Genomic DNA, 24,064 nt, shown 5'->3' on the forward strand with positions numbered 1-24,064 from the left:
CACCTCCGCAGACTGGTGGAAGTAGAAATACCGGTGATTTAATATCCACAGAACCACGGTTTTGGTTGCTTTGCGGTTGTCACTTGAATTCTTACCTGTCTCACACTTTCCTTTATATCAATCCCGACAACTTTCCGCCAAGTCTTAGACCTGCAGATTCTCATGGGGGGAGAAGGGGGGCAGAGGAGTTTCAGAAGTGTGTGTGTGATGCCTCTAAAATTGTGTGCAGGAACCTTTCTATAAGGGTCTGTCTCTGTCCCCTGATTCTGAAGGTGGCCTGAGACCCCCCAAGAGGTAAAAAGCTACTGCTTCAGGGGAAGGCACCTTTGCACCCCTGCAGCACTTAGCCAGGCCGCCAAGCATATTTTGTTGAGCTGGATTGAATTCACTGGTATAAGCTTCTCTCCTGTCAATCCCTTCTCACCACTTCGGTCATTCCTAAGAGAGCACATTTAAATCTGGAAGCTGTTTCCATCCCGTTGTCTCAGAGATGCTGGGCATCGAAGTTTTGCCTGAAGTCTAGCGACATCTCTCCTTTTCCTTTGTCCGCATCTGCTTTTATTTTGTGCTCCTTAGAATGTCCTCTCCAAACACCCAGGAAGGGCATGGACCATGGCCTCTCTACTGTGAGGCGGAGGTGGGGACAGGGCAGAGAGGGGTGGGGACAGGGCAGAGCGCCCCACTCCACTTCCGAGCACCCGAGGGGTGTCCAGTGTGCTCTGCTTCTCACAGACTTGCCAGGGAGGGAAAGATGTTCCTCAGCACCTCTATCTCGTACCTGGGGAAAAAGTGAGTGGTAAAAACAGGGCCTCCAATGGGGGCAGAAATCCAGAGCTGGTGCCCCCTCCAACAGTGGCTCCAGAAACGACCACGGTTCTTACCCTCTGACGCTGGGCCCTGCCGCCCATGTCTCCGACTCTGGGCTGTCCTTCAGAGACTTGGCCCTCAATTCTGACCTTTGGCTTTTCTTGGAACCATTGTTTGTTATATTTGCTGCCACAAACTAACTTAGACAAGAGGAGATCATTTCCAGAAATCTCAAATCTAGCGAGAGGGATTACCCCACCCCCTGATAGCATCAGCCACTCTGAACTGGCCCCGGACCGCTTAGCATCTCCTTGTTTGGTCAGTGCCGATGGACATTCTCACCAGGGTTGAGGGCTTGCATCATGCCGAATGTTCCTAGGTTGACTGTTGGGTTTGATAATGCAACAGGCAGAAACGACTGTGGGCTATTCCTGGAGAGTTGAGTAAAGATTGGAAATTTAAAAGTTGTGCTTGCTTCAATGATCCCTGAAATATCCCAGCATTTCATCCATGCTTTGTGCTTTGAAAAATCTGGGTTTAAAGTTCCTGAGCAACAAAACCAACCTATTGTGATGCGAAGTTCATTTGACCTTTCGTGTTTTTGTTTTTGTTTTAACATGGTTTCGATTCTTCTGAATTTCCAGTGTGCTAGCTTAGCTGTACTTACTATCTCTCTTTCTAGCTTTTCTGTCTACTGATTAATATAAAAAGAAGAGGACTATAAAAGAAAAACCGTTCTGATCCCATTCTTTTTCAGTTTTAAAGAATCTTACGGTAGAAAATCCAAGAGCAGGCCTGTCCTTGTAGAACAGCTTGAGGGAGAGGAGTTGCCCTTCACCAACACGTCCCTTATGCCAAGGACCACACACACGTGGGCTCTGTCACTCTCACAATATTCCCGTGAGGCTGACATCATTCCCATTTTGCAGATTGGATAAATGAGGGCCAGAGAGGTAAAGTGACTTCTCCAAAGAAGTCTAACTATACTTCTAGGAGGTGTATTCCAGTTCATTTAAACTGGGATCCTATTCCAAGGCCCCTGTTCTTACCATTATACTAACATTATCAGCTGCCCAAACCTTTTTTAAGGTCTTTATTCTCGCCTCATTCCTGGTGGCTAATGTCTACCCTCTAGGGTAAGAGGCTATAAGCTTCCCTAGCCACCCCACAGACCGGACAGCCACGGGCATCTTACATAAATGGATCAGGGGCAACGAGCCACCGTGGCCTGATTTCTTCTGGACCTTCTCTCTGTTTTTTTTTGCCTAGTGAAGTGCTTGGAGGAAGACAGTGACCTGCGAGGCTACATCAGAGGATGGTGTGATCTCTTTGCTGGGCATTTGCTTCGACTCTCACCTAACTATTGCACTCCCTCTGCCCCCTTGCCCTCTGCCAGCTAGCTTGGTGAGGAGGGCCCCCCGAGCAAGAGTAACCAACCTCTTTTTGGAAAGTTCCTGAAAGGTTACACCCTTGAAGCCGCCCACAGTGTACACAGCACGTGCTGGGGTTTACACAGGCTCCTCGGGCCTCTGAATAGGGAGCCTGATTGTGGGGAAGCAGCTTTCAGCACACAGGATGGGCTGTTCTCTGTGGGTTTTACTATCAAAAGGCTTTTAAAAGTGCAGTGCAGCCATTGTTGAATATTCCACAATGAATTAAATACCACTTCTCTCCGCACAGCTGTTCCATATGAGCGAGTGGAGTGCTGGGTTGGTTGGTTTTTTTTTCTTCCCCTGGCAGAAGACGTCTGCTGTCTAAACCTAAGCTCTGGGGTAATGAGATTATTTGTGTGCAAATTCTTTAGGAAAAGCATTGCTTTATTTTAAACTCAACGTGATGGCTGCTGCCCTGGAGATGGGAGAGGAGAGTCTCTGAAACGATGGGATTGAAATGTGTCTGGGTGGACCAGGGAGGAGGCAGGGGGAGGGCGAGGGCGAGGGACTGAGTCTGGGGGCCTTTATCCACAGGCCCCAGGCCGCCTGCATCTCAGTCCTACCGGCCGGGCTATGAAGGAGGGAAATTCCATATTTTTTTTTAGTAAATAATGAATCACTTTCCCATCTGCCCTTTCAGAATTCCTTCCTGATCCTGCAAGTTTTTAATGGAATTGAAGGGACACTTGTTTTGCTCTCTACCTATTTTTATATCAAAGAGCTTTTAAAAACTTGAAATTGAGAAGTATAGGCAATCAGCTTTCTTAGAACATTTAGGACATATTTGACCTCACTGGGGCTGTACATTAAGTACTGTACTGAGTACCCACTGGCCCTCCCTTGCTTGAATTATTTTCCCTCCTCAATTTTTCATTGCCTTTCATAAAAATCATGCTTCAGGAAAGCAGTGAGTTGGAACTAAGTATAAAATCAATTAAGATTAAATACTAGTGTGGAGTTAACTCTGCTTAAAGTATCACTGGCGAGCTACCAGCTGCTCTTTAGATTCATTGAAGCCTAAGGAAAAGATGGAATAAGTGGGAAAAAAGGGATTTAGGTTAGCTGGGGTGAAATTATCTGAAATCCATTATGAAAGGAGTTTGTGATTTACCTCTCCCCTCACATACCTTTCGGGATAGCTCAGAGGAGTTTTAAGTAATTTTAAAAAATTATTATCCTTCTGCTTCTATCATACAAGACAAAATTTTCAAAACCTTTTAAAGGAGCTTCAAGGGAATGTTTTAGGAAATGGTCAACTGGGAAAGAGCAAGTCAGATGTGAAAGGTAAGCGATTGACTTCTGGAATGATCTTCCACTTGTGGTCCATGAGTGAGGCAGAAGGAGCCTCGGGCTGGGCATGCTGATAGCAGAGCTCCACCAGTACGATTGGGGGGCCCAGGAGAGAAAGTTTCAGGTACAGTTCTGCACCTCTCCCATGGCCACTGATTCCTTTCTCTTTTCACTTCCTAAATTCCCCAATGTTGGGCAGAGTGGACAAGGGGAAGTTAGTCACTTTTCCTGCCCTCTTACAGAAGTGAAAGGCCTGCTGGAAAGGCGAAAGAGGATCTGTGGTCCTTTGGTTGCTGTAGATTGAACACATAATCTTTCCCTTCTTTCTGGCTGGGTACTAGTACTTTGCCATATGCTTATTTGCCATGTTTGATTCTTTCTAGTAATCATTATAAAAATAATATATTTCTTTGAAGAAAAATTGTAAATTAAAGAATAGCTGAGGGAGAAAGGCAGTTTAGTCTCATTTACTGGTTGGCACATTGAGGTCTCTTTCATGGGTATTTTTCTGTGGATAGTTCACCTGGATATTACACAGACATCTCGGAGTCACACCTACGCTCATCGCTTTCTCTCCTTCCTCTGTAACCCAGCCCTTGCCCTCTGTTCTGTCTCGGTGAATGACACCATCATCTGCCAGTCACCAGGCTAGGGAACTGGAATTATTATTCGCCCCCTCCTTTTTGCATTAATCCTCATGTTGGTTAAGGCTCCTTTTGTTTGGAAGTGGCAGAAATTTGGCTCAACCAGCTTAAGATCAAAAGAGAGTTTATTGGCTTCCAGAACTGACAAGTCCAGTAGAAGAGCCAGCCTGGGGAATTCTAGGAAATCAAATAATCTTGGCAGGTTCCTCTTTTCTCTGGTTACCTTCCCCTCCCTCCCTCCCTCCCTCCCTCCCTCCCTCCCTCCCTCCCTCCCTCCCTCCCTCCCTCCCTCCCTCCCTCCCTCCCTTCCTCCAGTCTTCTCTATAGTTAGAAGGGAAGTAGGAGGGGTCCTGTACTGGAAAAAGAGGGAAAACTCTAAGGAGATAAAAGCAGAGACCACTATAGCTTCATTTTTAGTCAGTCACAAGTCCGGTCTAACTTTATCTTTTAAATATCTCTTGAATTTATCCCATGTTTTCTGTTACTATTGTCAATACCTGAGTTGGGGCCCTGATTGTGTTCCCCAATAATAGTAGTTACCTGTATTGTAGAGATCTGGGCCTGTTGGATAAACAAACCAAGGTTGTTAAATTCATCTCTCCAGGTGATTGTGATCACTAGCCAGAATTTTAAAATCAGTTAAGAAATTACTGAAATTAAAAACAACAACAGCAACAAACCCCCAAATCCTTCAAGAGCAAAATTTAAAACTTGGCCCAGAAGGCTCTTTGTGTTCTGTTTTCTCTCCCTCTGAGGCCATGGGACTTTGCTATTTATTTCTATGTCCCGGTTGTGTAGCCAGTACTTTCCACAGAGCAGACGATGTGATGAATATCTCTATTCCGATTGTCCAAATTTGTCACAGCTCGTGGATCGGTGGTTGGTGTCTTGGTCCTCAGTTGGACAGAGGCAATTCAAGGTGTTTGACTAGTTTTAGATCTTGGTTACATTAGAGCACCTTTTTCTGTCCCTCACCAATGAACATATTTATTAAGCCCTTATTCTGCATGGTGTTGGGGTCACAAAGTAGGTGTCCCACTTGTCCTCAAGGAGCATCAGCATGGCCTTGAGGGGAGCTGAGATGGACACAACGGTGCTGGGCAGTCGGGGGAGCCACAGAGAGTGGGGGTGTGAAGGAGGGACCAACACACCGTGGTTTCTCCTGTGGCCTCTTTCCAAACTGCACGTGAAGGTGGAGGCAGGTTGCCCCGAGAGGCACCCATTTGCCCAAACTTGGTCAGCAGAAGGAAGACAGCGCTTGATTTGCACGGGCGCTGCTTCACTGATGTTTACAATGCCGTCAGCCTTGCTCTGCTTTATGTATCCCAGCTCGGTGCTGTTCTTTCCGTGCGTCCCCGTGCTGATTTTCGCCTCCCTGACCCCAGCCTGGCCCCTCCTGGGCCTGCCTGCCTTTCAGAGGCGAGCGTGGGCCTCGCAGCCTCCAGCCTGAATGAGATGTTCCATCGCTAGCTCTGCTGCTGCTCACTTCATTAGCCTGCCTGATGTTTATAAAGCCAGGAGATAATATTTTTAGGTTCCATTTGGAGTTTCCTGGGCAGCTTCTCTCTAAGCCACTTAGGAAGTTTAGAAAAGAGGGTCATGGAAATGTTAGACGTTTTTCCACTGAACTTTGGTTAAGCAAATGGTCTGGAGGTGATGCTCATAGATTCCTGGGCAGACTTCACTGGAGGGTAGGAATTCTTCCTTTCTCTTTTACTTGTCTTGCCTTCATCTCTGAAAAGCAGGGGGGCTTTTTTCTTTTTAAAACAACTTCACTGAGATAACCTTTCTTGATATATAATTCACATACTATACAATTCACCCATTTAAAATGTACCATTTAAGGTTTTTTATATATATTCACAGTATTGTACAACCATTACCACAATTTAATTCTAAAACATTTGTCCCTCCTAAAAGAAATCCCATACCCATTAGCAATCAGTTCCATTTGCCTCACCCCTCCCACCCCCATGCCCTAGTACCACTGGTTGAATTTTTGTCTTTATAAATTTGACCATTCTGGATTTCTCTTAGAGAGGGAGTCAAACATTATGTAGCTTTTTGTGACCGACTTCTTTCACTGTTTTCACGGTTCATCCATTTTGTAGCATATATTAGCACTTCATTCCTTTTTATCGTCAAATAATGTTCCACTAAATGGATGGGCCACGTTTTATTAATCCATCATTTGATGGACATGTGGGTTGTTTTAGTTTGTGTCTGTTGTAAATAATGCTGCTATGGGCCCTCATGAATGAGTTTTCGTGTGAATGTATGTTTTCATTTCTGTTGTAGAAGTGGACTTGTTGGGTCCTATGGTGACTCTGTGCTTGACTATCCGTGGAGGTGACAAGCCGTTTTCCAATGGCTGCATCGTTTTAGATTCCTCATACAGCGATGTCTGGATGTCCGAGGGTTCCAATTTCTACATATCCTCGCCAATACTTGTCACTGTCTTTTTCACAGCTCTCATAGTGAATGTGGGGTAGCATCTCATTGAGGTTTTGATTTCCATTTCCTTAATGATTAATGATGTTGAGCATTTTTTTTTTTTCCATATGCTTTCTGGTCATTCCTATATCTTCTTTGGAGAAATATCTATGGACATCTTTGCCCACTTTTAAATTGGGTTGTCATTTTTCTATTGAGTTATAAGAGTTCTTTCTTTTAGTCTGGATATAAGTCCTTTATCAGATATATGATTTACAAATATTTTCTTCCATAATATGAATTGTCTTTTTACTTCCTTGATGTTATAGTTTGCAGCACAAAAGTTTTTAGTTTTCATTAGCCCAACTTATCTATTTTTTTCTTTTGTGTCTAGTGCTTTTGTGGTTATAGCAAAGAAATCATTGCTTACCCCGAAGTGATGAAGATTTACTCTTGTAAATCTTGCTTTCTTATAAGAGTTTTATAGCTTTAGCTCTTTCTTTTAGGTCTATGACCCACTTTGAGTTAATTTTTGTGTATAGTGTGAAGGGGTTCACTTTCTTTCCTTTGCATATGTGTATTGTGTTGTCCCAGCACCATTTGTTAAAAAGACCTTGAATTTGAGGTCAGGCCAGCTTGTGCTGGGCTTTGAGCAACTTATGTGAAATAATAGTAACCAGGAAAAAGCAACAGAAAGCAGCCATTATTTGTGCAATTTGCAAAGAATGCAAAATCTGAAAACCTAGTTATGCCAATTGGTTATCAATTTCCTCATCTCTAAGTAGGAACGTAACCTCTTCTCCTTACCTCCTGTATTGCAACAAACCAAAACCAACAATATTTAATTTTTAATCTACTTCAGTGTATTTTAACTCTAAGAAAATAAATCAGCAGGCTTCTCTAGGAAAACTTCATCAAAATTTTATGAGTTAATTGTATACATCTCATTTAATGCAAATTTGTCTCAGACATTAATAATGATATTTACTTTAGTTTTTTTTTTTTTTTGGTCTTATCTTTGATAGGTTTCAAAGAATGTCACTAAACGTCATCTGGCAAGCATTTTGAATCGATAGAGTTCATAAATAAGACTTTTTAAAAAAATTATTGATTTTTAGAGAGAGAAAGGGAGAGAGAAAGATTGTTTGCCTCCTGAACTTGCCTTGACCCAGGATTGAATCCCCAACCTGGGCATGTGCCCTGTGTACGGGGCGACACTTCAACCAACTGAGCCACACTGGCCTGGGCAACATCAGTAAGATGCTTAATAGAATTAATATATTCAGTTAGGGCATCTTGAAGGAACAGCCATTGTGAAGCCAAGTGAAGCAGAAACACCTCATATATTATTGGAGGTGTCAATACACATTATACCCAATCAGTCCCCGCAGGTCCTCTTACCACCTTTTTTCTCTTTTCTCTCATCAGAGGCTCACTGGGCCTTTGGTGAAGAATTTGAGACACATGACTTTAGAACAACAAGACCTTTCCCAGAATGTGCTGTTTGTGCCTTTGTAATGCCACGTCCTGCTTGTCTTGAAGTCTCTGCAGGATCGTGTTATTATATCATCCCAGTATACATCTTTGAATGGAAAAAAATTAGAAATCTGTGTTTTGGGACCAGCTGCTCTTGTGCGTAGGGCTTCCCAGCGTCTTCCTGCCGCAGCTGCGAGGGAGATGTGCCGCAGACGCTGACCCCCTGGCGCGGGGTTTGCTCCATGTCAGTTTCCCTCGCCCTTAGTTCCCATGGGAAGAGGGCCGGGTCCTTCCAGCCCTTTCCCTTCATCCGCAGGCCTGATTTCACTCCTGCTCTGGTTTATCCTTGAGCTCAGGCAGATGCATCACTTGGGATCTTACTGTTTCCACCTTCCAATGACAGCTTCGTTTATTTTCCGCTATTTTGAGTGGAGATGGGTAAGAATTAATGCATTAATAATCTCTTTCCACCACCATGCCTTCCCTCCATCTCCCTCTACACACACTTTTCTTGGTGGGAATATAATGACTCAGAAGGCTTGTGGTAAGTAAGTGATAAAAGGTCTAATGAGAAATCCAGTGAATGACAAAAGACTTGGCAGGAGAAAACCACAGTTACAGGTCTCTGAGTGGCAGGTGGGAGTGATTTAGGGCCTATGAATAATTTGAAAGGGTCAAGTTGATGCGTGTCTTCAGTATTTCATGCAGCTGACTTGAGTCCGAGTTGTGCAAGGCACCGGAGAGTCTCCGCACCCTGGGCACACACTGCGGGCTGCGGGCTGGGGCGCCTGCCCTCCCCGACAGCACCTTCTCAGAGGACCTGGAAGATGCTGCTGAGGGAAGTGCTTTGTGACCTTCCGGGCCAGACAAGGTGACACAGTCCTGTTATTTCAATGATGGGAAAGGAGCTGTGCTTACTCACATTTAGTTCTGGGGTCTGGCACATAGAAGGTTTAAAATGACCCAAACTAAAAGCCAGTGTGAAAGAGCAAACAAAACAGAAACAGACTCATAGATACAGAGAACAGACTGATGGTTGCCAGAGGGAGGGGGCTGGAGAACTAGGTGAGTAGGGTAAAGGGACTGAGAAGTAGAACTAGCCATGGGGATGTAAAGCACAACATGGGGAGTCTAGTCAGTGATATTGTAACACCTATGTGTGGTGCCAGGTGGGCGCTGGAAATATCCGGGGGAACGCTTTGTAAAGTATATGATTGTCTAACCGCTACGCTGTACACCTGAAACTCATACAAAATAATGTTGAACTTAAACAATAATCTAAAAATACAATAAATTAAAAAAACAAAATGACCCAAACTCTATGAAGATGCTTGTAATGGATGTCACTTAATCGCTCGTCTAAGGAATCCCATTTGCAGAATTACGTGGCCAGCTTACCCTGAAGCCAAGGCTTAAATAACCTGCTAACCGGGATGTGTTGAAGTTAACTAGCAGCGGGGCTACTGGATGTAGTCAATCCCCTGCTCTCCTTCTTCCTAATGAGAGGTTTCTTGTGTGTCCTCATTTGTCTGCGTTATGTCTTTTGATAGTGCTCAACCCCTCAATTGGATTTAGAAAGCAGCTATTTCTATCCCACATAAAGTACGCTATTTTTTGAGACCCTAATAATATTGGATTTGCCCAGTGTACTTAATGCTTGGGCCCAACATCCCCACGACAGGACTCACATTTACAGTGCGTGTTTCTTACCTTCCTACTCTTTGATTAAAATGCATTGATCATAAGCATCTGCTGTTTCTCTTTGATTAATACGGCGTTCACACTTACATTCGTTCCCAATCACCCTTCTCTTTCTACCACGTTTTCTGTTTATCTCTGTTGCAGCTAATTATTCCTGCCCTGTAGTTTATTCGGTCTGTCCTTGATGAATTAACAGGTGCGATTTTTACCCACTCAACGCTCAATGGCTGCTTTGTGTTCACACCCGGGGTCCCTTGAGGAGATGGATCTATATAAAGAGGCAGACCGCTTTGTCTCCGTTTGTTACCCTGTTTTCTACATGTCTTAGAGGCCTTGGTGAGGCTGCCTTAGGGCGAGATGTTCCAACGGAGGGGCACTGTGCTAAAGGCGGGTAACAAAGCCTCTTGCTAGCCAGGATTTAACCTTAGGGCCTTCAGTCCGTACGATCCTTGCAGGGCGGGCATTGCACTTTAGCAGGCAGGGGCTTGCCCGAGCAGGGGCCTGCAGGTGAATGGCGGTGTTTTCTCCCTTGGTCTCAGCTTGGAGGCTGTGAGCATTTCTGCTGATCCGATTACTTGTTAACTGTGATGACTGCTGCATGATCACGGTGAGGACTCTCCCCTGTGTCTTTATGCCTTGATTTCTCTCTCTACATCGAAGGCACCCTCAAATATTAGGAAAAACACCTCTTTTGAAAGTTGAGATTGTGACGGTAAAATAACAAGGGAAGAGCTGACCCCAAGTGTCCTCATGTGTAGAAATGATTTTTTTGTTTTTAATCTTCACCTGAGGACATTTTTTCCATTGCTTTTTCAGAGAGAGTGGAAGGGAAGGAGAGAAAGAGAGAGAAAAACATCAACGTGAGAGAGACACATCGATTGGTTGCTTCTCGCTCAGGCCCTGACTGTGGTAGAGCCTGCAACCCAGGTACATGCCCTCGGCAGGAATCAAACCCAGGAACCTCCCGTCCACAGGCTGATGCTCTGACCACAGCCAAACCGGCTAGTGCTAGAAATAAATTTATACGGGGTCATCAGGCTGTGATTTTTGCTACAAGGCTTTATGATTCAGGGTTGGAATCATTCAATGAGTTTCACTTCTTTTTAAAAAATGTTTGGGGATTTTGCGGAGTTCAAATTCATTTTCCCCAGGTGCTTTAATTTTTTCTCTCTAATTTTGAGGCCCATGATTATTTCATGGAAAATTTAAACTATGGGATTTCTTTGTAGTGTAGTGATCCCTCATCTGTGTAGGACACGCAAGCAGATTGGCGAGTCTTTTTAAAAACACCTGGAAGGAAAAAGTTCGTATGGTCTAAAAATTAAATAAGCTGGAAGCTTCAAAGACCGGAGTTGGTTTGAAAAGTTAAGCTCTCGAACTATTAAAAATAGAAAATGGCTGGCCTGGTCTCCTTTAATTTCATTATTAAAAAAATTGTATCTAAAAAGTGTGTGCATGTGCATGAGATGGGACACTTTCAAATGGAGAGAACTGTGTCTTAAAATACTAATATCCTTTTCCAAGTACACAGGCCATCTGTAGTGAGGCTGGCGGTAGGCCTGGTCTTACTATCATAGATCACATGGAGTAGTATCAAATGGTCATTTCATTCATTCATCTTTTTTAAAAAATATATCTTTCTTGATTTCAGAGAGAGGAAGGATGAGAGAGAGAGAGAGAGAGAGAGAAACATCAATGATGAGAGAGAGTCATTGATCAGCTGCCTCCTGCATGTCCCCTGCTGGGGATCGAGCCTGAAACCCGGGCATGTGCCCTGACCCAGAATCTAACCGTGATCTCCAGGATCCTAGGTCAATGCTCCACCGCTGAGCCACGCCAGCCGAGCTCATTCATTCTTTTTATTCATTGTTTCATTCACTTACTCATTTACTCCTTGACCCGTTCCTTCAACATTTATTAAGCAGTTACTATGTTACTATGCTTAAGTGTCTGTGTTTTAAGCTGGAAATTAAAACCTGAGTGGAATATGGCTCCTGCCCTTGAAGGGCTGAGACCATTGTCTGCCGTGGAGAGAGGGCTCAGCCAGGGCCTATGTGGTGGGAACACGGAGGAGGCCGGCAGGACTGTATCCGGGAAGGGCCTGGAAACCGTCATGGGGCGGGTGCTGGTGGTGTTTGCTGCCGTCATGGGGCAGGTGGACCAGGGCTTTCCAGAAAGAGGAAAGACCTGTAAAAGTGCACCTAAGGGCGAAGCAGGAGGGTGTGTTCAAGGGACTCGAACAAGTCCCGGTTGCTGGAATACGGGGTCCCTCTGGGGGGAAGCAGTGAACCTTGATTCATAGGTGGGCAGGGGCCAGTGTTGGCCTTTTGTCCTACACTTTGATTCTATCTTATTAGCAAGATGACATCTCCCAAAGAATTTATTTCTACGTCATGTTTAAAAAATTGTGCTCGCGATGTGTTCACTTATTTCTGCTTTCCTGTCTGATACCTTTGGCTGCATCTCCCCCAGGCTCTGAGGCTACAGTTGTGGGTCCTTCATAAAGTTTCAGACTCTCATGTGGGTGGATTCTCACTAAAGATTTTTACATGGTCACCGAAATGTTCCCTTCCCAAATAATTTATTTTTAAAATAATATAAATCTCATCCATTCCGTGAGGCCAGAGGTGACTCAAGTCTGAGCTGAGGATGAATACATGCAGAACGAACCAGATGCAGTATTGATAAGATGGCTTTTCAAAGGCTACACTGGTGATGGGGGAGCCTGTGAGAAGTGCAACATTGGCTTGCCTATCTCTAGGCGCTTTGCGGAGGTTTTGGACAGAGGAAAGCTAATCAGGAGACCTGCATGGGGAGAGAGGCGTGTTATTTAATTAACTTTACAATGGGCTGACTTGAAGGCACGTGGTGGTTTTAATAGAGGGAGATAGATGTCCTTTTTTGCAGGGCTAATTGTTGGGGAAAAGCGGGGTCTTTGTTCAGGCCCAGCATGAGGGCTCTGATCTCTTGGAGCCTAGGGCTGCCCCTGCTTATAATTTTAGACAGAGCTATTCAAGGCTGCTCTGTAGAGAAAAGAAGAACAAAAACAGTATTGTGTGTGCAGGATCAGTGCCCAAACCTCCCCAAAGTCACTAGGAAAAAAGAGAGAATGGGAGGCCCGGCCATGTGCATTTGGGAGTATTTCCCATTTATTTGCTACGCTTGTTGGAAAGGGCAAAGCTACACTTTAATCAACTTGGAGCTGGGGCGGGGTGACTTAACTAAGTACCCCCAGAAAACCAATTAAGTCCACTTTCCCAATGATAGGGCGTTAATCTTGCCAAAATGGAACCAGTGTGGAGGCTACGTATAGTCCATGCTGCCAGCTTTGGTGGCTAGGTGCCAGGCACTGGTCGTGCCAGAATGCAAATCATGTAGCCCATGCCCTCTAAATTGTGCAGTCTGTGTTGCTAGAGGGCAATACAAGAGCAGTGATGTGCTGGCTGGTGGCAGAAGTGGCAGCGAGAATACCTTTCCCTGGGGCTCTTTTGGGCAATTGGTCAGCACAGGTAACGGTTGACACCAGAGGGTAAAACACTTCGTCTGAGTTCTGGGTAGCAAGTCCAAGCTCAGAAGGAGTGCCACCTGGGTCCGGCATCCTCTAACTAAATGCAATTGTGTAGCCCAACTAGGGATGGCTAGAGGTCCAGGTTTACAGTACAACTTAAGCTGTTAGAAACTTTTGGCTGTCAGAAAAAGAGTTAAGTAAGGAAACCGTAAGATGGGATTAATACAAGAGAAGACTTTCACGAAGGGGGCGAGTTTGGAGAAGGCCTCAGCAGCGCGGTACAGGGGACGTACTGAACAGTGAATAAAATTCTGCTAAATCACTGACCAGCTTGAAAGCCAAATGGCGAGGCCACTTGTGTAAGTTCTTCTTTTGCTCAGGTGTTACAAAACCACCGAGTGGGTGTCAACCCGGAGTGGCAAGAATTCAATAGCGGGAGGAATCTTAGAGGGAGCATGTTCTCCTCTTTGCTGCTCATGTGCAATGCAGCTGTGGACATACGATTAGAACCTCCACAGCCGCATTTCACATCTGTATAATGGGAATCAATCCCCTTCATCCAAGGGGGTGGTGTCAGGATTTGTGCAAGTTGCAGACTCTGACCTAAAATTATCTTTATCATTATGTCCTGATTTTAAAAGCACACACCAAGGGGGGGGGCACCATGTCCTAATACCTTTGGAGAACACCATATGCCACGGTTTGAATGAGCTTCCATGACAATTTCATACTCACTGCATCCGAGGTCACAATTATGTTTTCCAGTGGAAACCAGCAGTGACGTGTTGCTGAGTATGCACTCTAGATCCAACCTGGCACATTCTGCACTCAGCTCAACCCTGTGCACTGGGCACTGACTGCTCCATGCCACAGGGGAGGAAACTGAGGCTGTCTGAGGCCGAAAGACTGACAGCTGGGGAACGGCAGGGCTAACACCCAGACTGCTGTCTACCTTCTGCCGAAGCCTGAGCTCTTCCCTTGTCTGCTACTTGCCTCTTCAGTTGTTCCAGAGTTGAAATCCCTTCTCTACAGTTAGGAAACCAAAGCCTGATAGTATGGCAAGGAACTGCAGGTCTCCGGATGGGCCATTTGGAAGCATGGACTTTTATTTGGAAGTGTCTCCTTACCTCCACACTTCAGTCAATTCAATATAATTAAAAAAAAAAAAAAAAAAAAGTACTCTCTGGTCACTGGAAATGAGGAATGTATGAGGATGCCGGGCCCTTCCTGGAGGTGCAGTGGTTGCTGCCAGCCATCTGGTCTCCCTCAATGCTGTGGAATTCCCTGAAAGAAGAGTCTGTAATCTTTTTGATTCTTTAAAAATTCTCAGCATTATGTAGAATTTCTAATTCCTGGAAAGGGATCTCTTCTGGGAACCTGCCACGAGAGAGCTGCCTGCCTGTGCTTTCCTCCCACAGTCTGTGGCCAGCTCCCTGCCCAGCTGCACCTCACCCTCCCCTCCCCTCCCCTCCCCAAGGCGTCCCTGTGGCCCTTCCCAGCCTGGGCCTCTCGGGGGACGAAGCCTTTCAAGATGGTTTCCCAGAAACATGTGTTTCTGATCAGTCCGGTGAAATGCATTTCCACGAAGAAGGAAGGTCCATGCTTCCTCCGCTCTTCCTTCCCCGCATTCCCTACATTGCTTCTGACTCCGGGCCCTGGACGCCTGAAAGGGCTGCGCAGGCCTCACTGATTAAACGGCGCCTTCTTGCACGATGCATGTCGGACTTGCCTCTCTGCTCTTCACCGGCTTGGAGGAAGAAAGGTTTTCATTGTGCAGGAGCCCATCCAGATGGATGATGCGAGCGGGGTCTGCTGCGCCTCGATGTCATCGCCAGGACCGGGGCCACATCCCGGCTCCTGCAGGAGGGCGCGCAGGGTGCCGAGCGCGCACAGCTGGCTCCCTGTAAACTAGAGAGGCTTCGTCTCCTTTCGGCCTTTAAAAACAGAGAATGAAACGTGAGCTGCAACCCCGGAGAAGTTGACACATCCCTTCTTGAGGTGGTTTTTCAACTGTCAGCTTTCCCTCCATGACGTATTTGCTGCTCAGTAAATTCTAAGTATGAATCATTACACTGGACACCCTCGAGGTGTTTGAGTGGATTTATCTTCCTGCGGATTTATGGAACTCAGATTCTGGGCACATTTTTCAGGAGAGTTCCCATACAAAAAGAGATCTGGAACAGCAAGGGAATTGCAAAGAGCTCTGCATTTCCCCTCTGTTACTAGATTCAGCATTGCCAAAGGGAGGGTTTGTATTGATTCAGTAGAACCTAATGTTGTACAACGAAGGATGCTAAAGGCAGGATAGAAATATGCCCACCTGGAGTGGCTCAATTGGTTGAGTGTCATGCTGTGCACCGAAAGGTCACCAGTTCAGTTACAGGTTTAGTCCCTGATCCCGGCATGTATGGAAGGCAACTGATCAATGTTTCTCTCTCACATGGACGTTCATTCTCTCTCTAAGCATGTCTTTGGGAGAGGATTATAAGAAAGAGTCCTGTGTGAGATGTTCGTAGATGTCCGCAGTGATGCACTCAAAGAACAGCAGATTTACTGGCTAATAAGAGAGTCTCAGTGTGATGCATTTCATGTTTTCCTGGGGCTGTTACATGAACCTAGGCCTGAAGGAAGTGATACCAAATAATGTGTGTTCATGATCGCCATCCCAGCTCAGAGGCAATGGTGGGCCCTAACCAAATGCATTATTTCTTTGGTTTCTGTGGTTTAAGATCAGTCTGCTTTCCCATTGACACAGCTCCCCTGTTCATTAGCAGATATAACTAATTAAGTGTGGGGAAGGGCAGGCTGCCACAGTCCAGCCAGCAAGAGAGTGCAGGCATTCTTTATGTGTTTCTGCACCACCTGCAAGGTGGCAGTGGCTTAGCTGACTCGCCCTCTCCCCATTCCCAACCCCACTCTCAGCCCATCCCTTCCCTTCCTGTAGGGGATTCCTACAGTATGTCCAAAGGATTCCAAAAATGCAACGCTTCTGGGGACCCGGGCAGTTATAGTACATTTGAGAAGGTGCAGGGGATTCATAAATGGCACTGGGCTCCCTATAAAGTATCTAGCAACTGGGTTCATTTTATGCATTTTCTTATCTTACAAATAATGACTACAGCAAGTACATCTTACTTTCATGATGATCAGTGAAATAAAAGACTCAACTTAATGTTCAGAAATTCTGAAGACTGTGTCTCAGCGGCAGTCTGAGACTATGAACAGTGTGCTCTACACAAGCTCAGGCCAACAGCAAAACAACTGGTTTGCTTTGTGGTGAGCCAAGTGCCATTTTCCACAAACAGCTGATACCCATTTATACTCAGATGAAAATCAAAACAAATATGGTGACCTTTGGTAACATTCGCCTTTACAGGGCTGAGAGGTAGGAGGTGAGAGGAGCAGAGTAAAAGTTTATCAAGACCTTTGCTGTTGGAGGAGTTACTGATTCTCTCCTTAGTCTTAAACTTCGAGGAACTTGAAGTCTCACAAAACAGTATAAGGCATACCTGAGTTAAAGCTCTATCTTTGGGATGTTAGGAAGTTGTCTGTTCATTAATTAAACAATCAGCATAGTTTATTGAGCCCCTTCAGTCCTGAGCTGAGCACATAGGTTATAATGAGGACTGGAGCCAGTCCCCGCCTGGAGGCAAACACGCACATCCAGATAGGCACTGGGGCTGTGCTTGGGCTGCTGAGCACAGAAGGGACACCTCGTGGGGACGGGGAGGGGAATTCTTTGCATTCAGCAAATGTTCATGTCTGAGGAAGCCTGAGAAAGAGCCTCTGTGTTCGCTGTAGACTTTCGGCTTGACCTTCCCTTGCATCTCCTGCGACCTGCTGAGACCCTGTCACTTGCATCCCACTTTGTACCCTGTGCCACTGCTTCAGACTGAGGCCCTCCTATTGATTTGTTTTATGTCATTTCATCACTACTGGCCATGCAGGACAATTAAATCGGCTCTGTGAAGTACTGGATGTATCACCAGCCTTAACTTCATTTTGGAATCCTGGGGATTTAGGTCTCAGAATGGTAACGACGTAGGATTACTGTCACTCTACCTCCTCCCTTCCCATTGTCCCCCTTCTTCCGCCCCCCATCCCTTATCCCTCCACTATTCTTGGAGGGGGTCCCTTCTACTGCTTCCGCCTGCACCCTGGTCCCTTTTCCCGCCAGGGATATTTCTTCTCCTGCTATCTGCGTTCTCTGCCTGGCCCCAGCATCAACAGCAGGGCGGAGAAATTCTCCACCCCACCTCTGCTCCTTCATCTCTAGGGTGGTAAATGCTAGTCCTTTGGGGCAATTGACTTGGCGTTTCACAATGAAAGGGGGAGGAGAGGAGGGGGAGATTCCACAACAAAATTATCTTCATTTAAGATTCAGACCACAACGGCAGAGAACATCTGTTTTGAAGTCCGGTGTTGTCTTTGTAACCGAGAGCCGAGCAGGGTAAGATCGGAGGAGGAGGGCCTTAGCCTTCCAGCAGATGAAACCACCTGCATCCTGGGGAGGGGCCAGGATCCAGCTCTCGGGGGAGGGAGCGCCTTGCGGGAGCCTGGTCTCCTGCGTCTGCCGTGTCATTTAGGAACATCGGTTCTCCTGGCGTCTATGCTGATGCCATCCTCGCTCTGCCTCACTCAAGAGGCCCATTTAGGACAACTTACATTGGGATCCAAATTATACCATCCCCAAAGGCTCACGGTGCAGCATGCATTCTGCATTACCCCCACCCAGGAGGGAGCAGCATTCCTGGGAAACGGGCTCAGGCTGGGTGTTGGGGGAAGCCTAGGAAATCCTGCAGCCTTGACGGGCAGCTCCCGCCTCTTTCTGTGTGATTAGGGTCCGATTTGCGGCAAGTGGAATACAGGATGTCGAAACTGGTGGATTTTAAAATGTCTCCTGGCCCGTGTATGGGGCCAATCCATCCCACATTGTCGGGGCTGCAGATGCATCTGGGTGGTTCATAATTACAGTCCAAGGAAACTGCAGACGGCAAGAGAGCCAGCCCAGACCCCCTTTCTCCATACAGCCCATGCCAGGCTGCCTTCCGCAGGGAGCGAGAGTGGTTATCCTGGAATGTACTTGCCCAAAGACATTCAATGCGGAGAAGGTGCTTATATTTCTAGAAACTGAGTCTGATCGTCTATCTGTTCTTGTGTACACTGCATCCTGCTTCGTGTCTCAAGAGTGTCCGGTGACAGACCGAGCTGAAAGGTGGGACTTCTCCAGCTGTAAACGTAAGGAGCTGCTAGGAGAGAACTTCAGCCAAGGGGCGCCTGATGCTGCCCTTTGCAGGCTCTGTGGCCTTGGGGAGAATGACATCCTCTCTAACCCATCCACCCCCACCCCGGTAAATAGGGGAGCTGGACTTGCCTCTCTCTAAGACACTCTCATCTGGTTCTAACATGTGACGAAGCCAAGACCTAAGATTTTGTCTCCAAAGAGCCACCGAAATTGTGATCTTCCTTCTGAATTTGAACCACAGCTTTTCTGTGACCCTTAAAACAAATGTAAATCTGCAGTCCTCTCTTCTAACCAGGTAGTGCTGGGATTTCCCAACTGAGACCAAAGCTGGTGAGCTCGCAAATCAGGAAGTTGGGAGGAGGCTTGGGGAGAATTTTAAACTAAACATGATCATTTTTCCCGAGGGTCCAAGCTAAAGGGGATGGCCATAGAGAGATGCAATGTGATTTCTCAAATATTCTGCCTTTTCCTGGATCTTAACAGCAGTAACACTGATTTGATAGTAATTGAGCCCTCTCTCTGACCTAGACACTGCTAATTGCTTTGCATGCATTTTCTCATTTAATCTTCCAAACAACTCTAAAAGGTGGATGCTGTTATGATCCCCACTTCACACGTGGGGGAACTGAGGTTCAGGACCACGTGACTTGTGTGCAGTAACTCAGCTGGTTAGCTGCTAGAGCTCGAATTTGAACCCGAGTCTCACTCAGAGCCTGCACTCCTCATTTTCATCTGGGTTTTATTATGGAGAGCTTTCCCAGGCAAACAGGCCCCATCTCCTCCCCTGGCCCTGCCCATCCCTCCTCCTGCTTCCCCCCTAACTGCAGCTCCTCTTATCGCTCATTGTTTATTGTACCATCTAAACAATAGCTAATGAGTCTGTATTACATGGTAGTGAGAGCCAGGGCTAGTTTTATTCCCTGAAACAGAGATGAGCTTGTGACACAGAAAGGTTAAGTGGCCTTGGTGAGGTCACAGAGCCAGTCCCCAGCTTGGGTTCTTGAATTGACCCCAAGGCCCTTTGACATCAGCGTTTAATTAAGAGAGTTATTCTCTCTTTTTTTTCCCCAATCTCTGATTTTCCATTTTATTGCTGCTTGATAATGTTGGACATCAGAGCCCCCAGGCATCTCCCTTCCCCTTGTGCTTTTAAATGGCTCCACGTATCACACAGAAACCACTTGCTTTAGAGCTGAGCTTTAGAAGCCCGCTTCTGTGTCAGAGACTGTTGCCCTTTCTCAAAGGGAAACAACCACAAACTCAGGCAGGTTGTTAATCGAGGAGCTTTTCTTTCTTCTTTTTTTAATCTTACATTTAAACCGGTACATTAACATCTGTGAGTCATCAGCTTGTTCTGGATCAGCCGTTAGTGGTCTGTTTTTGTACTTACCTCTAATAGAGCATATTTTAGCTTGAGACTCAGAGATCCTTTGGTTTGTCGAAGTTCAAAATTCAGGAAATGGACAACTTACTCTAGCACACTTCTGGAGAGGAGAGTCTGGCTCCCGTGTTTGAAATTAGGTGTATTTTAATATTACCTTTTTATTAAGTTTGGGGTGGAGTTGAGGGAGGACTATAACTGAGAAAGTTTATGTGTTTTTACACACTCCATGTTTTCGAGGGAATTCTTGTAAAAGTGTGACTGTTTTCTTATATAGTAACGTCTAGCTCCACACCCTTGTCCTTCAACTTCTGCAGCCTCATTTTTTTACCCTTCTTGGCACGATGTTCCTGGTTTAAGGAGCTTCAGCACTTGCTGGGTGTAATCCCCTAAGTCTAAGGAATGTTGAAAAATACTGTTCTGTTTTCTCCCAAGTGTGGGTGAACAGAATGCCACGTTATGTAAGGCAAAAGCTAGAAAGCATGTCCCCCGTGGATTTTTCCTGAATACCTTAAAAATCAGATATACTCTAGGAACTACTTGCCAAGTGGAAGGCAAGGCTCCAGCTGACCTTGTTTCGCTGGTGGGGAAACTGAGGCACAAATGAAATTGAGTGATGTAGAAGTTCTGCTCTGCCATGTGGGAGAAAGCAGACATACGTGCGGAGTCACTGACGTTTTTCACCCATCTTCCCAAGCCCTGGCATATCAAACTCACTTGATCTTTGAATTACAAAGAGTTGGTGGCAAACAGAAGCCCACATGACCTGGAAGGTGACAGTTCATCACTCAATACATATCTATGGAGCATCTGCGACGTGTCAGGCACTGGGCAGGCATCGTTTTTTAAGGATAGGGCAAGACAGAAATGGCATCTTAAGTCCATAGAAACATTTAAGAAAATCTCTTTGTGTCCTAAAGAGATTAAAATGTTCATTTATCAAAATTGATTAATGAAGTTGATACCTGTAGTATTTTAACTTGTCCACATGCTCCTGTGTCCCAAGAGAAGTTTCGACCACAAGGTTAGCTGCATAAATCCTGATAACATCAATATTCGTGATCAGCTCATGTAGATGTCACTTTCTGGGAGGCCTGCGGTGGCTCCTCGCTCTCTCCCCAACTGCGCCGTGTTCCCAACCCCACTCCTTGACTGGGACCTTCAGACATTTTGAGTGTCTGTGCTTGGGAATGGCTGGGTGAGAAAAGGGTGACTGACACACTGAGTTGCCACCGTTGAAGAACTGGAGGAATAAATCCCCCCACTGCTAGAGTGGCAAGTGTTTACATTTTAACCAGGGAGGGCTCTTTGGGTGTCTAAAGTGGGAGTGCAGCGTGGGTAATAGCAGCAGTGCTCAGGCTGGTCTGGAGAAAAAGCTGAGGAGCCCACGGGGGGGAGGGGGAGAGGGAAGGCCTCATTCTGAGGAAGCTGCTTTTGAAAATAGAGATGTACACACGCTTGAATTAAAACAAAACCCAACATTTTCTTAAGATAACATCAATGAGAGAAAATTCCTCAAAGGGACACTTGATTTGCTCAGTTCTTCTGCTAATGTATTCATAGTGGGTAAGGCAGGACTGGCTTAGATCCTTTTGTTTGTGGCTTATCTGGATGCGTGAAATGTACAATTCCTTCATCAGCTGTTTCCCGGCTTTCCCCAGGAGCAGAAATGCCTGTTCTTGTCATCTGGAGGCCAGCATTATTTTCTCATACCTTTTGGAAACACAGCTGGGGGACAACAATCCTTCCAAAATTAGGATTATTACATACAAATATTTTCCCCTGGTTACTGAAGGAGGGGCACGATCCGAAGTTAGGACCGGAAGTTCAAGATTTATTTTCTATTGCTGGCTCCTTCCCGCGTGTGCTGTGGGAAGCCTGCAAGTTAGAACGCTTCAAGGAGACTAAGAAACTGGGCTCGGATGAAAGTAAGCAGGTGTGTTAAAACTTATCAGAGGCAGAGGTTGCAGTTACAGACCAGTTGTGGGAGTGCAACATATGCTTTGAAATCAGGAAACAATACCTATTAAAAATAACTTTCTCCAAGGTTGTTCAGAAAAATTTATATTTAATCTTTTAGTTACTCAAAGATAGATCTCAGTGTCTGCTCCAGCTTTCTCTATATATGAGCAGATGTACGTACCTCTGTGTCTTCTCATTGTTAATTAAGACCAACTATCCCCATTTCTGATAACCAGTGTACCAGTGGCAAATCATTAGTTACTCAGGATTACCTTGTGGTGTCCACGTGTCTGGAGTTCCCAAATGGAGCAGGGGCTGTGCACTGTGGCCTGTCATGGGTGATGTACTCCAGAACTTTACCACCACAGAGCCGCTGCATCACTTTTTTGGTGGTGGCGGTTGTCAGCTCTAACTGGCAGAGGAGAGTCTGTGAAAGGGACAATGGTGCCATAATCAGACGGACATAACAATGACTTGCCCTTGGGCGCCTGCACTGCTCTAGGTAGAATGAAGCTTATGGAGGCCCAGGACTGATTTTGGTTTGGGGGCCCTGTTCTGGACTCTCCCAATAACACAGCCGAATGGGAGCCTCTGTGGGGGGGTCTCCAGGAGGACTACCTTGGGCTTAGGAAGGGCAGGTCTGTCATTTCTTGATGACACTCGTGAGTTCTGGAAAACCGAAGCTTCTCCAGAACACAGTCCGGATTCTTGACTCACTAACCCCTTGGAGTCCACTCCTCCTAACGCCCTCCGAGGACACTGGCTCGCGAGTCCCCTGCGCCGGCCCGCTCGGTCGCACGCGCGCCCCTCGGCCCGCATGCCTCACGTCCTGTGTGTCAGGCTCTGTGAATGAATGATGCACACGCACTTCCAAAACTATGCTGCTGCGGGGAGGGGGCCGGAGCGGGTGACCAAGCCCTCAAGAATGCATGGAGAATCAGGGGGACTTTCCCGAGGTGGGGGGGAGCCTCTGCACGCAGCCTGCTCCCCGCGCGCCCTGGTTCGCCGGAGGCGCACCGCGCTCGATGCCCGCTCCGGGCGGCTGGGAGCAGGGCCGGGGTGCGGGGAGCCGGCGGGGGTGCGGGGTGACGGCGTGGGCGCCGGGAGCCCCGCCCACCTTCCTTTCGCTTTGGGCGGCCGCTAGCGATTGGCCGCGGGTCCCGCCCCGCCGCCGCCTGCCCGCGCCGCCCCGCCCCGCCCCGCCCAGCCGCCCGCCCGCCTCCCCCCCGCCGAGGTCCAGGGCGGGGGGGGGGGGGGTGACTTGGGGGGGCGCAGACCGTGCGCCGGGCTCGGCGCGGAGAGAAACGCCCTAAAGAGGAGGGAAGAGCGCGCGGGAGGGAAGCAGGCAGGCGAGCGGCTCCGGGCGCGGCGACGAGCGGAGGCAGCCGGCGGCCGAGAGGAGGGCGCGGGCCGGGAGGGCGCGGGCGGGGCGCGGGCGCGGAGGGCGCGGCGGGCGCGGAGCGGCACCGGCGAGACCTGGGACGCGGAGCGCGCGACTTTCCCCGCCAAGTGCCAACTTCACCGCCGAGTGCCGGGCGCGCTCCTCCTGGGCGCGGGGGAGAGTCGGCGCGAATCAGAGGCTTTTAGGGAAGAAAATCGGATTGCTCCCGTCCCCCTTTCCCCCTGGGACGAACCCCCGCGAAAAAGAAAAGCGACGAGAATAACAGCAAACTTGCTATCGTCCTGTCCGCCCCCCGCTCCCGGCACCATGAAGGCGGCCGTCGATCTCAAGCCGACTCTCACCATCATCAAGACGGAAAAAGTGGACCTGGAGCTTTTCCCGTCCCCGGGTGAGTGGCGGCTGCCCGGGCGCCCACCCCGCTGTCCCCTCGCAGGGTCCTTCCCGCTGCGCGCGGGTGCCCGAGCGAGCGAGCGGGGCGCCCCGATGCTGGTGGCAGCTGGAGAGAGGCAGAGAGGTGGGGGACTGCTGGTGGCCCGAGACCCTTGTTGGGGGGGGGTATTTATTTTCACAGCTGTGTGTCTGTGAGGTGTGGGGAAAAGCTTATCGAATGCCCAGCGCCCCCATTCCCGCTTAATTTTTCCAAATGAGCAAGAGCCCTCTGGCTTTATCTTTTAACTTTTGGGGGATGGACGCGGGCAGAGGACATCACCCCTGACTCTGCATCCCCCAGAAATGGACCTGGATGGAGGGCCTGGGCAGTAAGCGGGCAAGGTGTCTGTCTT

General features: G+C 47.4%; 1 protein-coding gene across 2 annotated transcripts in view; it reads left to right on the forward strand.

The window, feature by feature from the left end:
- The window catches only part of ETS1 (ETS proto-oncogene 1, transcription factor), a 120,677-nt gene that overhangs the window by 36,768 nt on the left and 59,845 nt on the right, over positions 1-24,064 (forward strand). The window contains exon 1 of one of the 2 annotated variants that reach the window (XM_016204459.2): positions 23,352-23,670. The exons of the other annotated variant lie outside the window; for it this stretch is intronic. Coding sequence (XP_016059945.1) covers positions 23,589-23,670 — 82 coding nt within the window. The 5' untranslated portion in view covers positions 23,352-23,588. Of the gene's footprint in view, positions 1-23,351; positions 23,671-24,064 lie in introns of those variants that run through there. 2 annotated transcript variants of the gene reach the window in all.

Source organism: Miniopterus natalensis, chromosome 20 (assembly GCF_054644295.1).
Source record: "Miniopterus natalensis isolate mMinNat1 chromosome 20, mMinNat1.hap1, whole genome shotgun sequence".
Classification (NCBI taxonomy): domain Eukaryota; kingdom Metazoa; phylum Chordata; class Mammalia; order Chiroptera; family Miniopteridae; genus Miniopterus; species Miniopterus natalensis.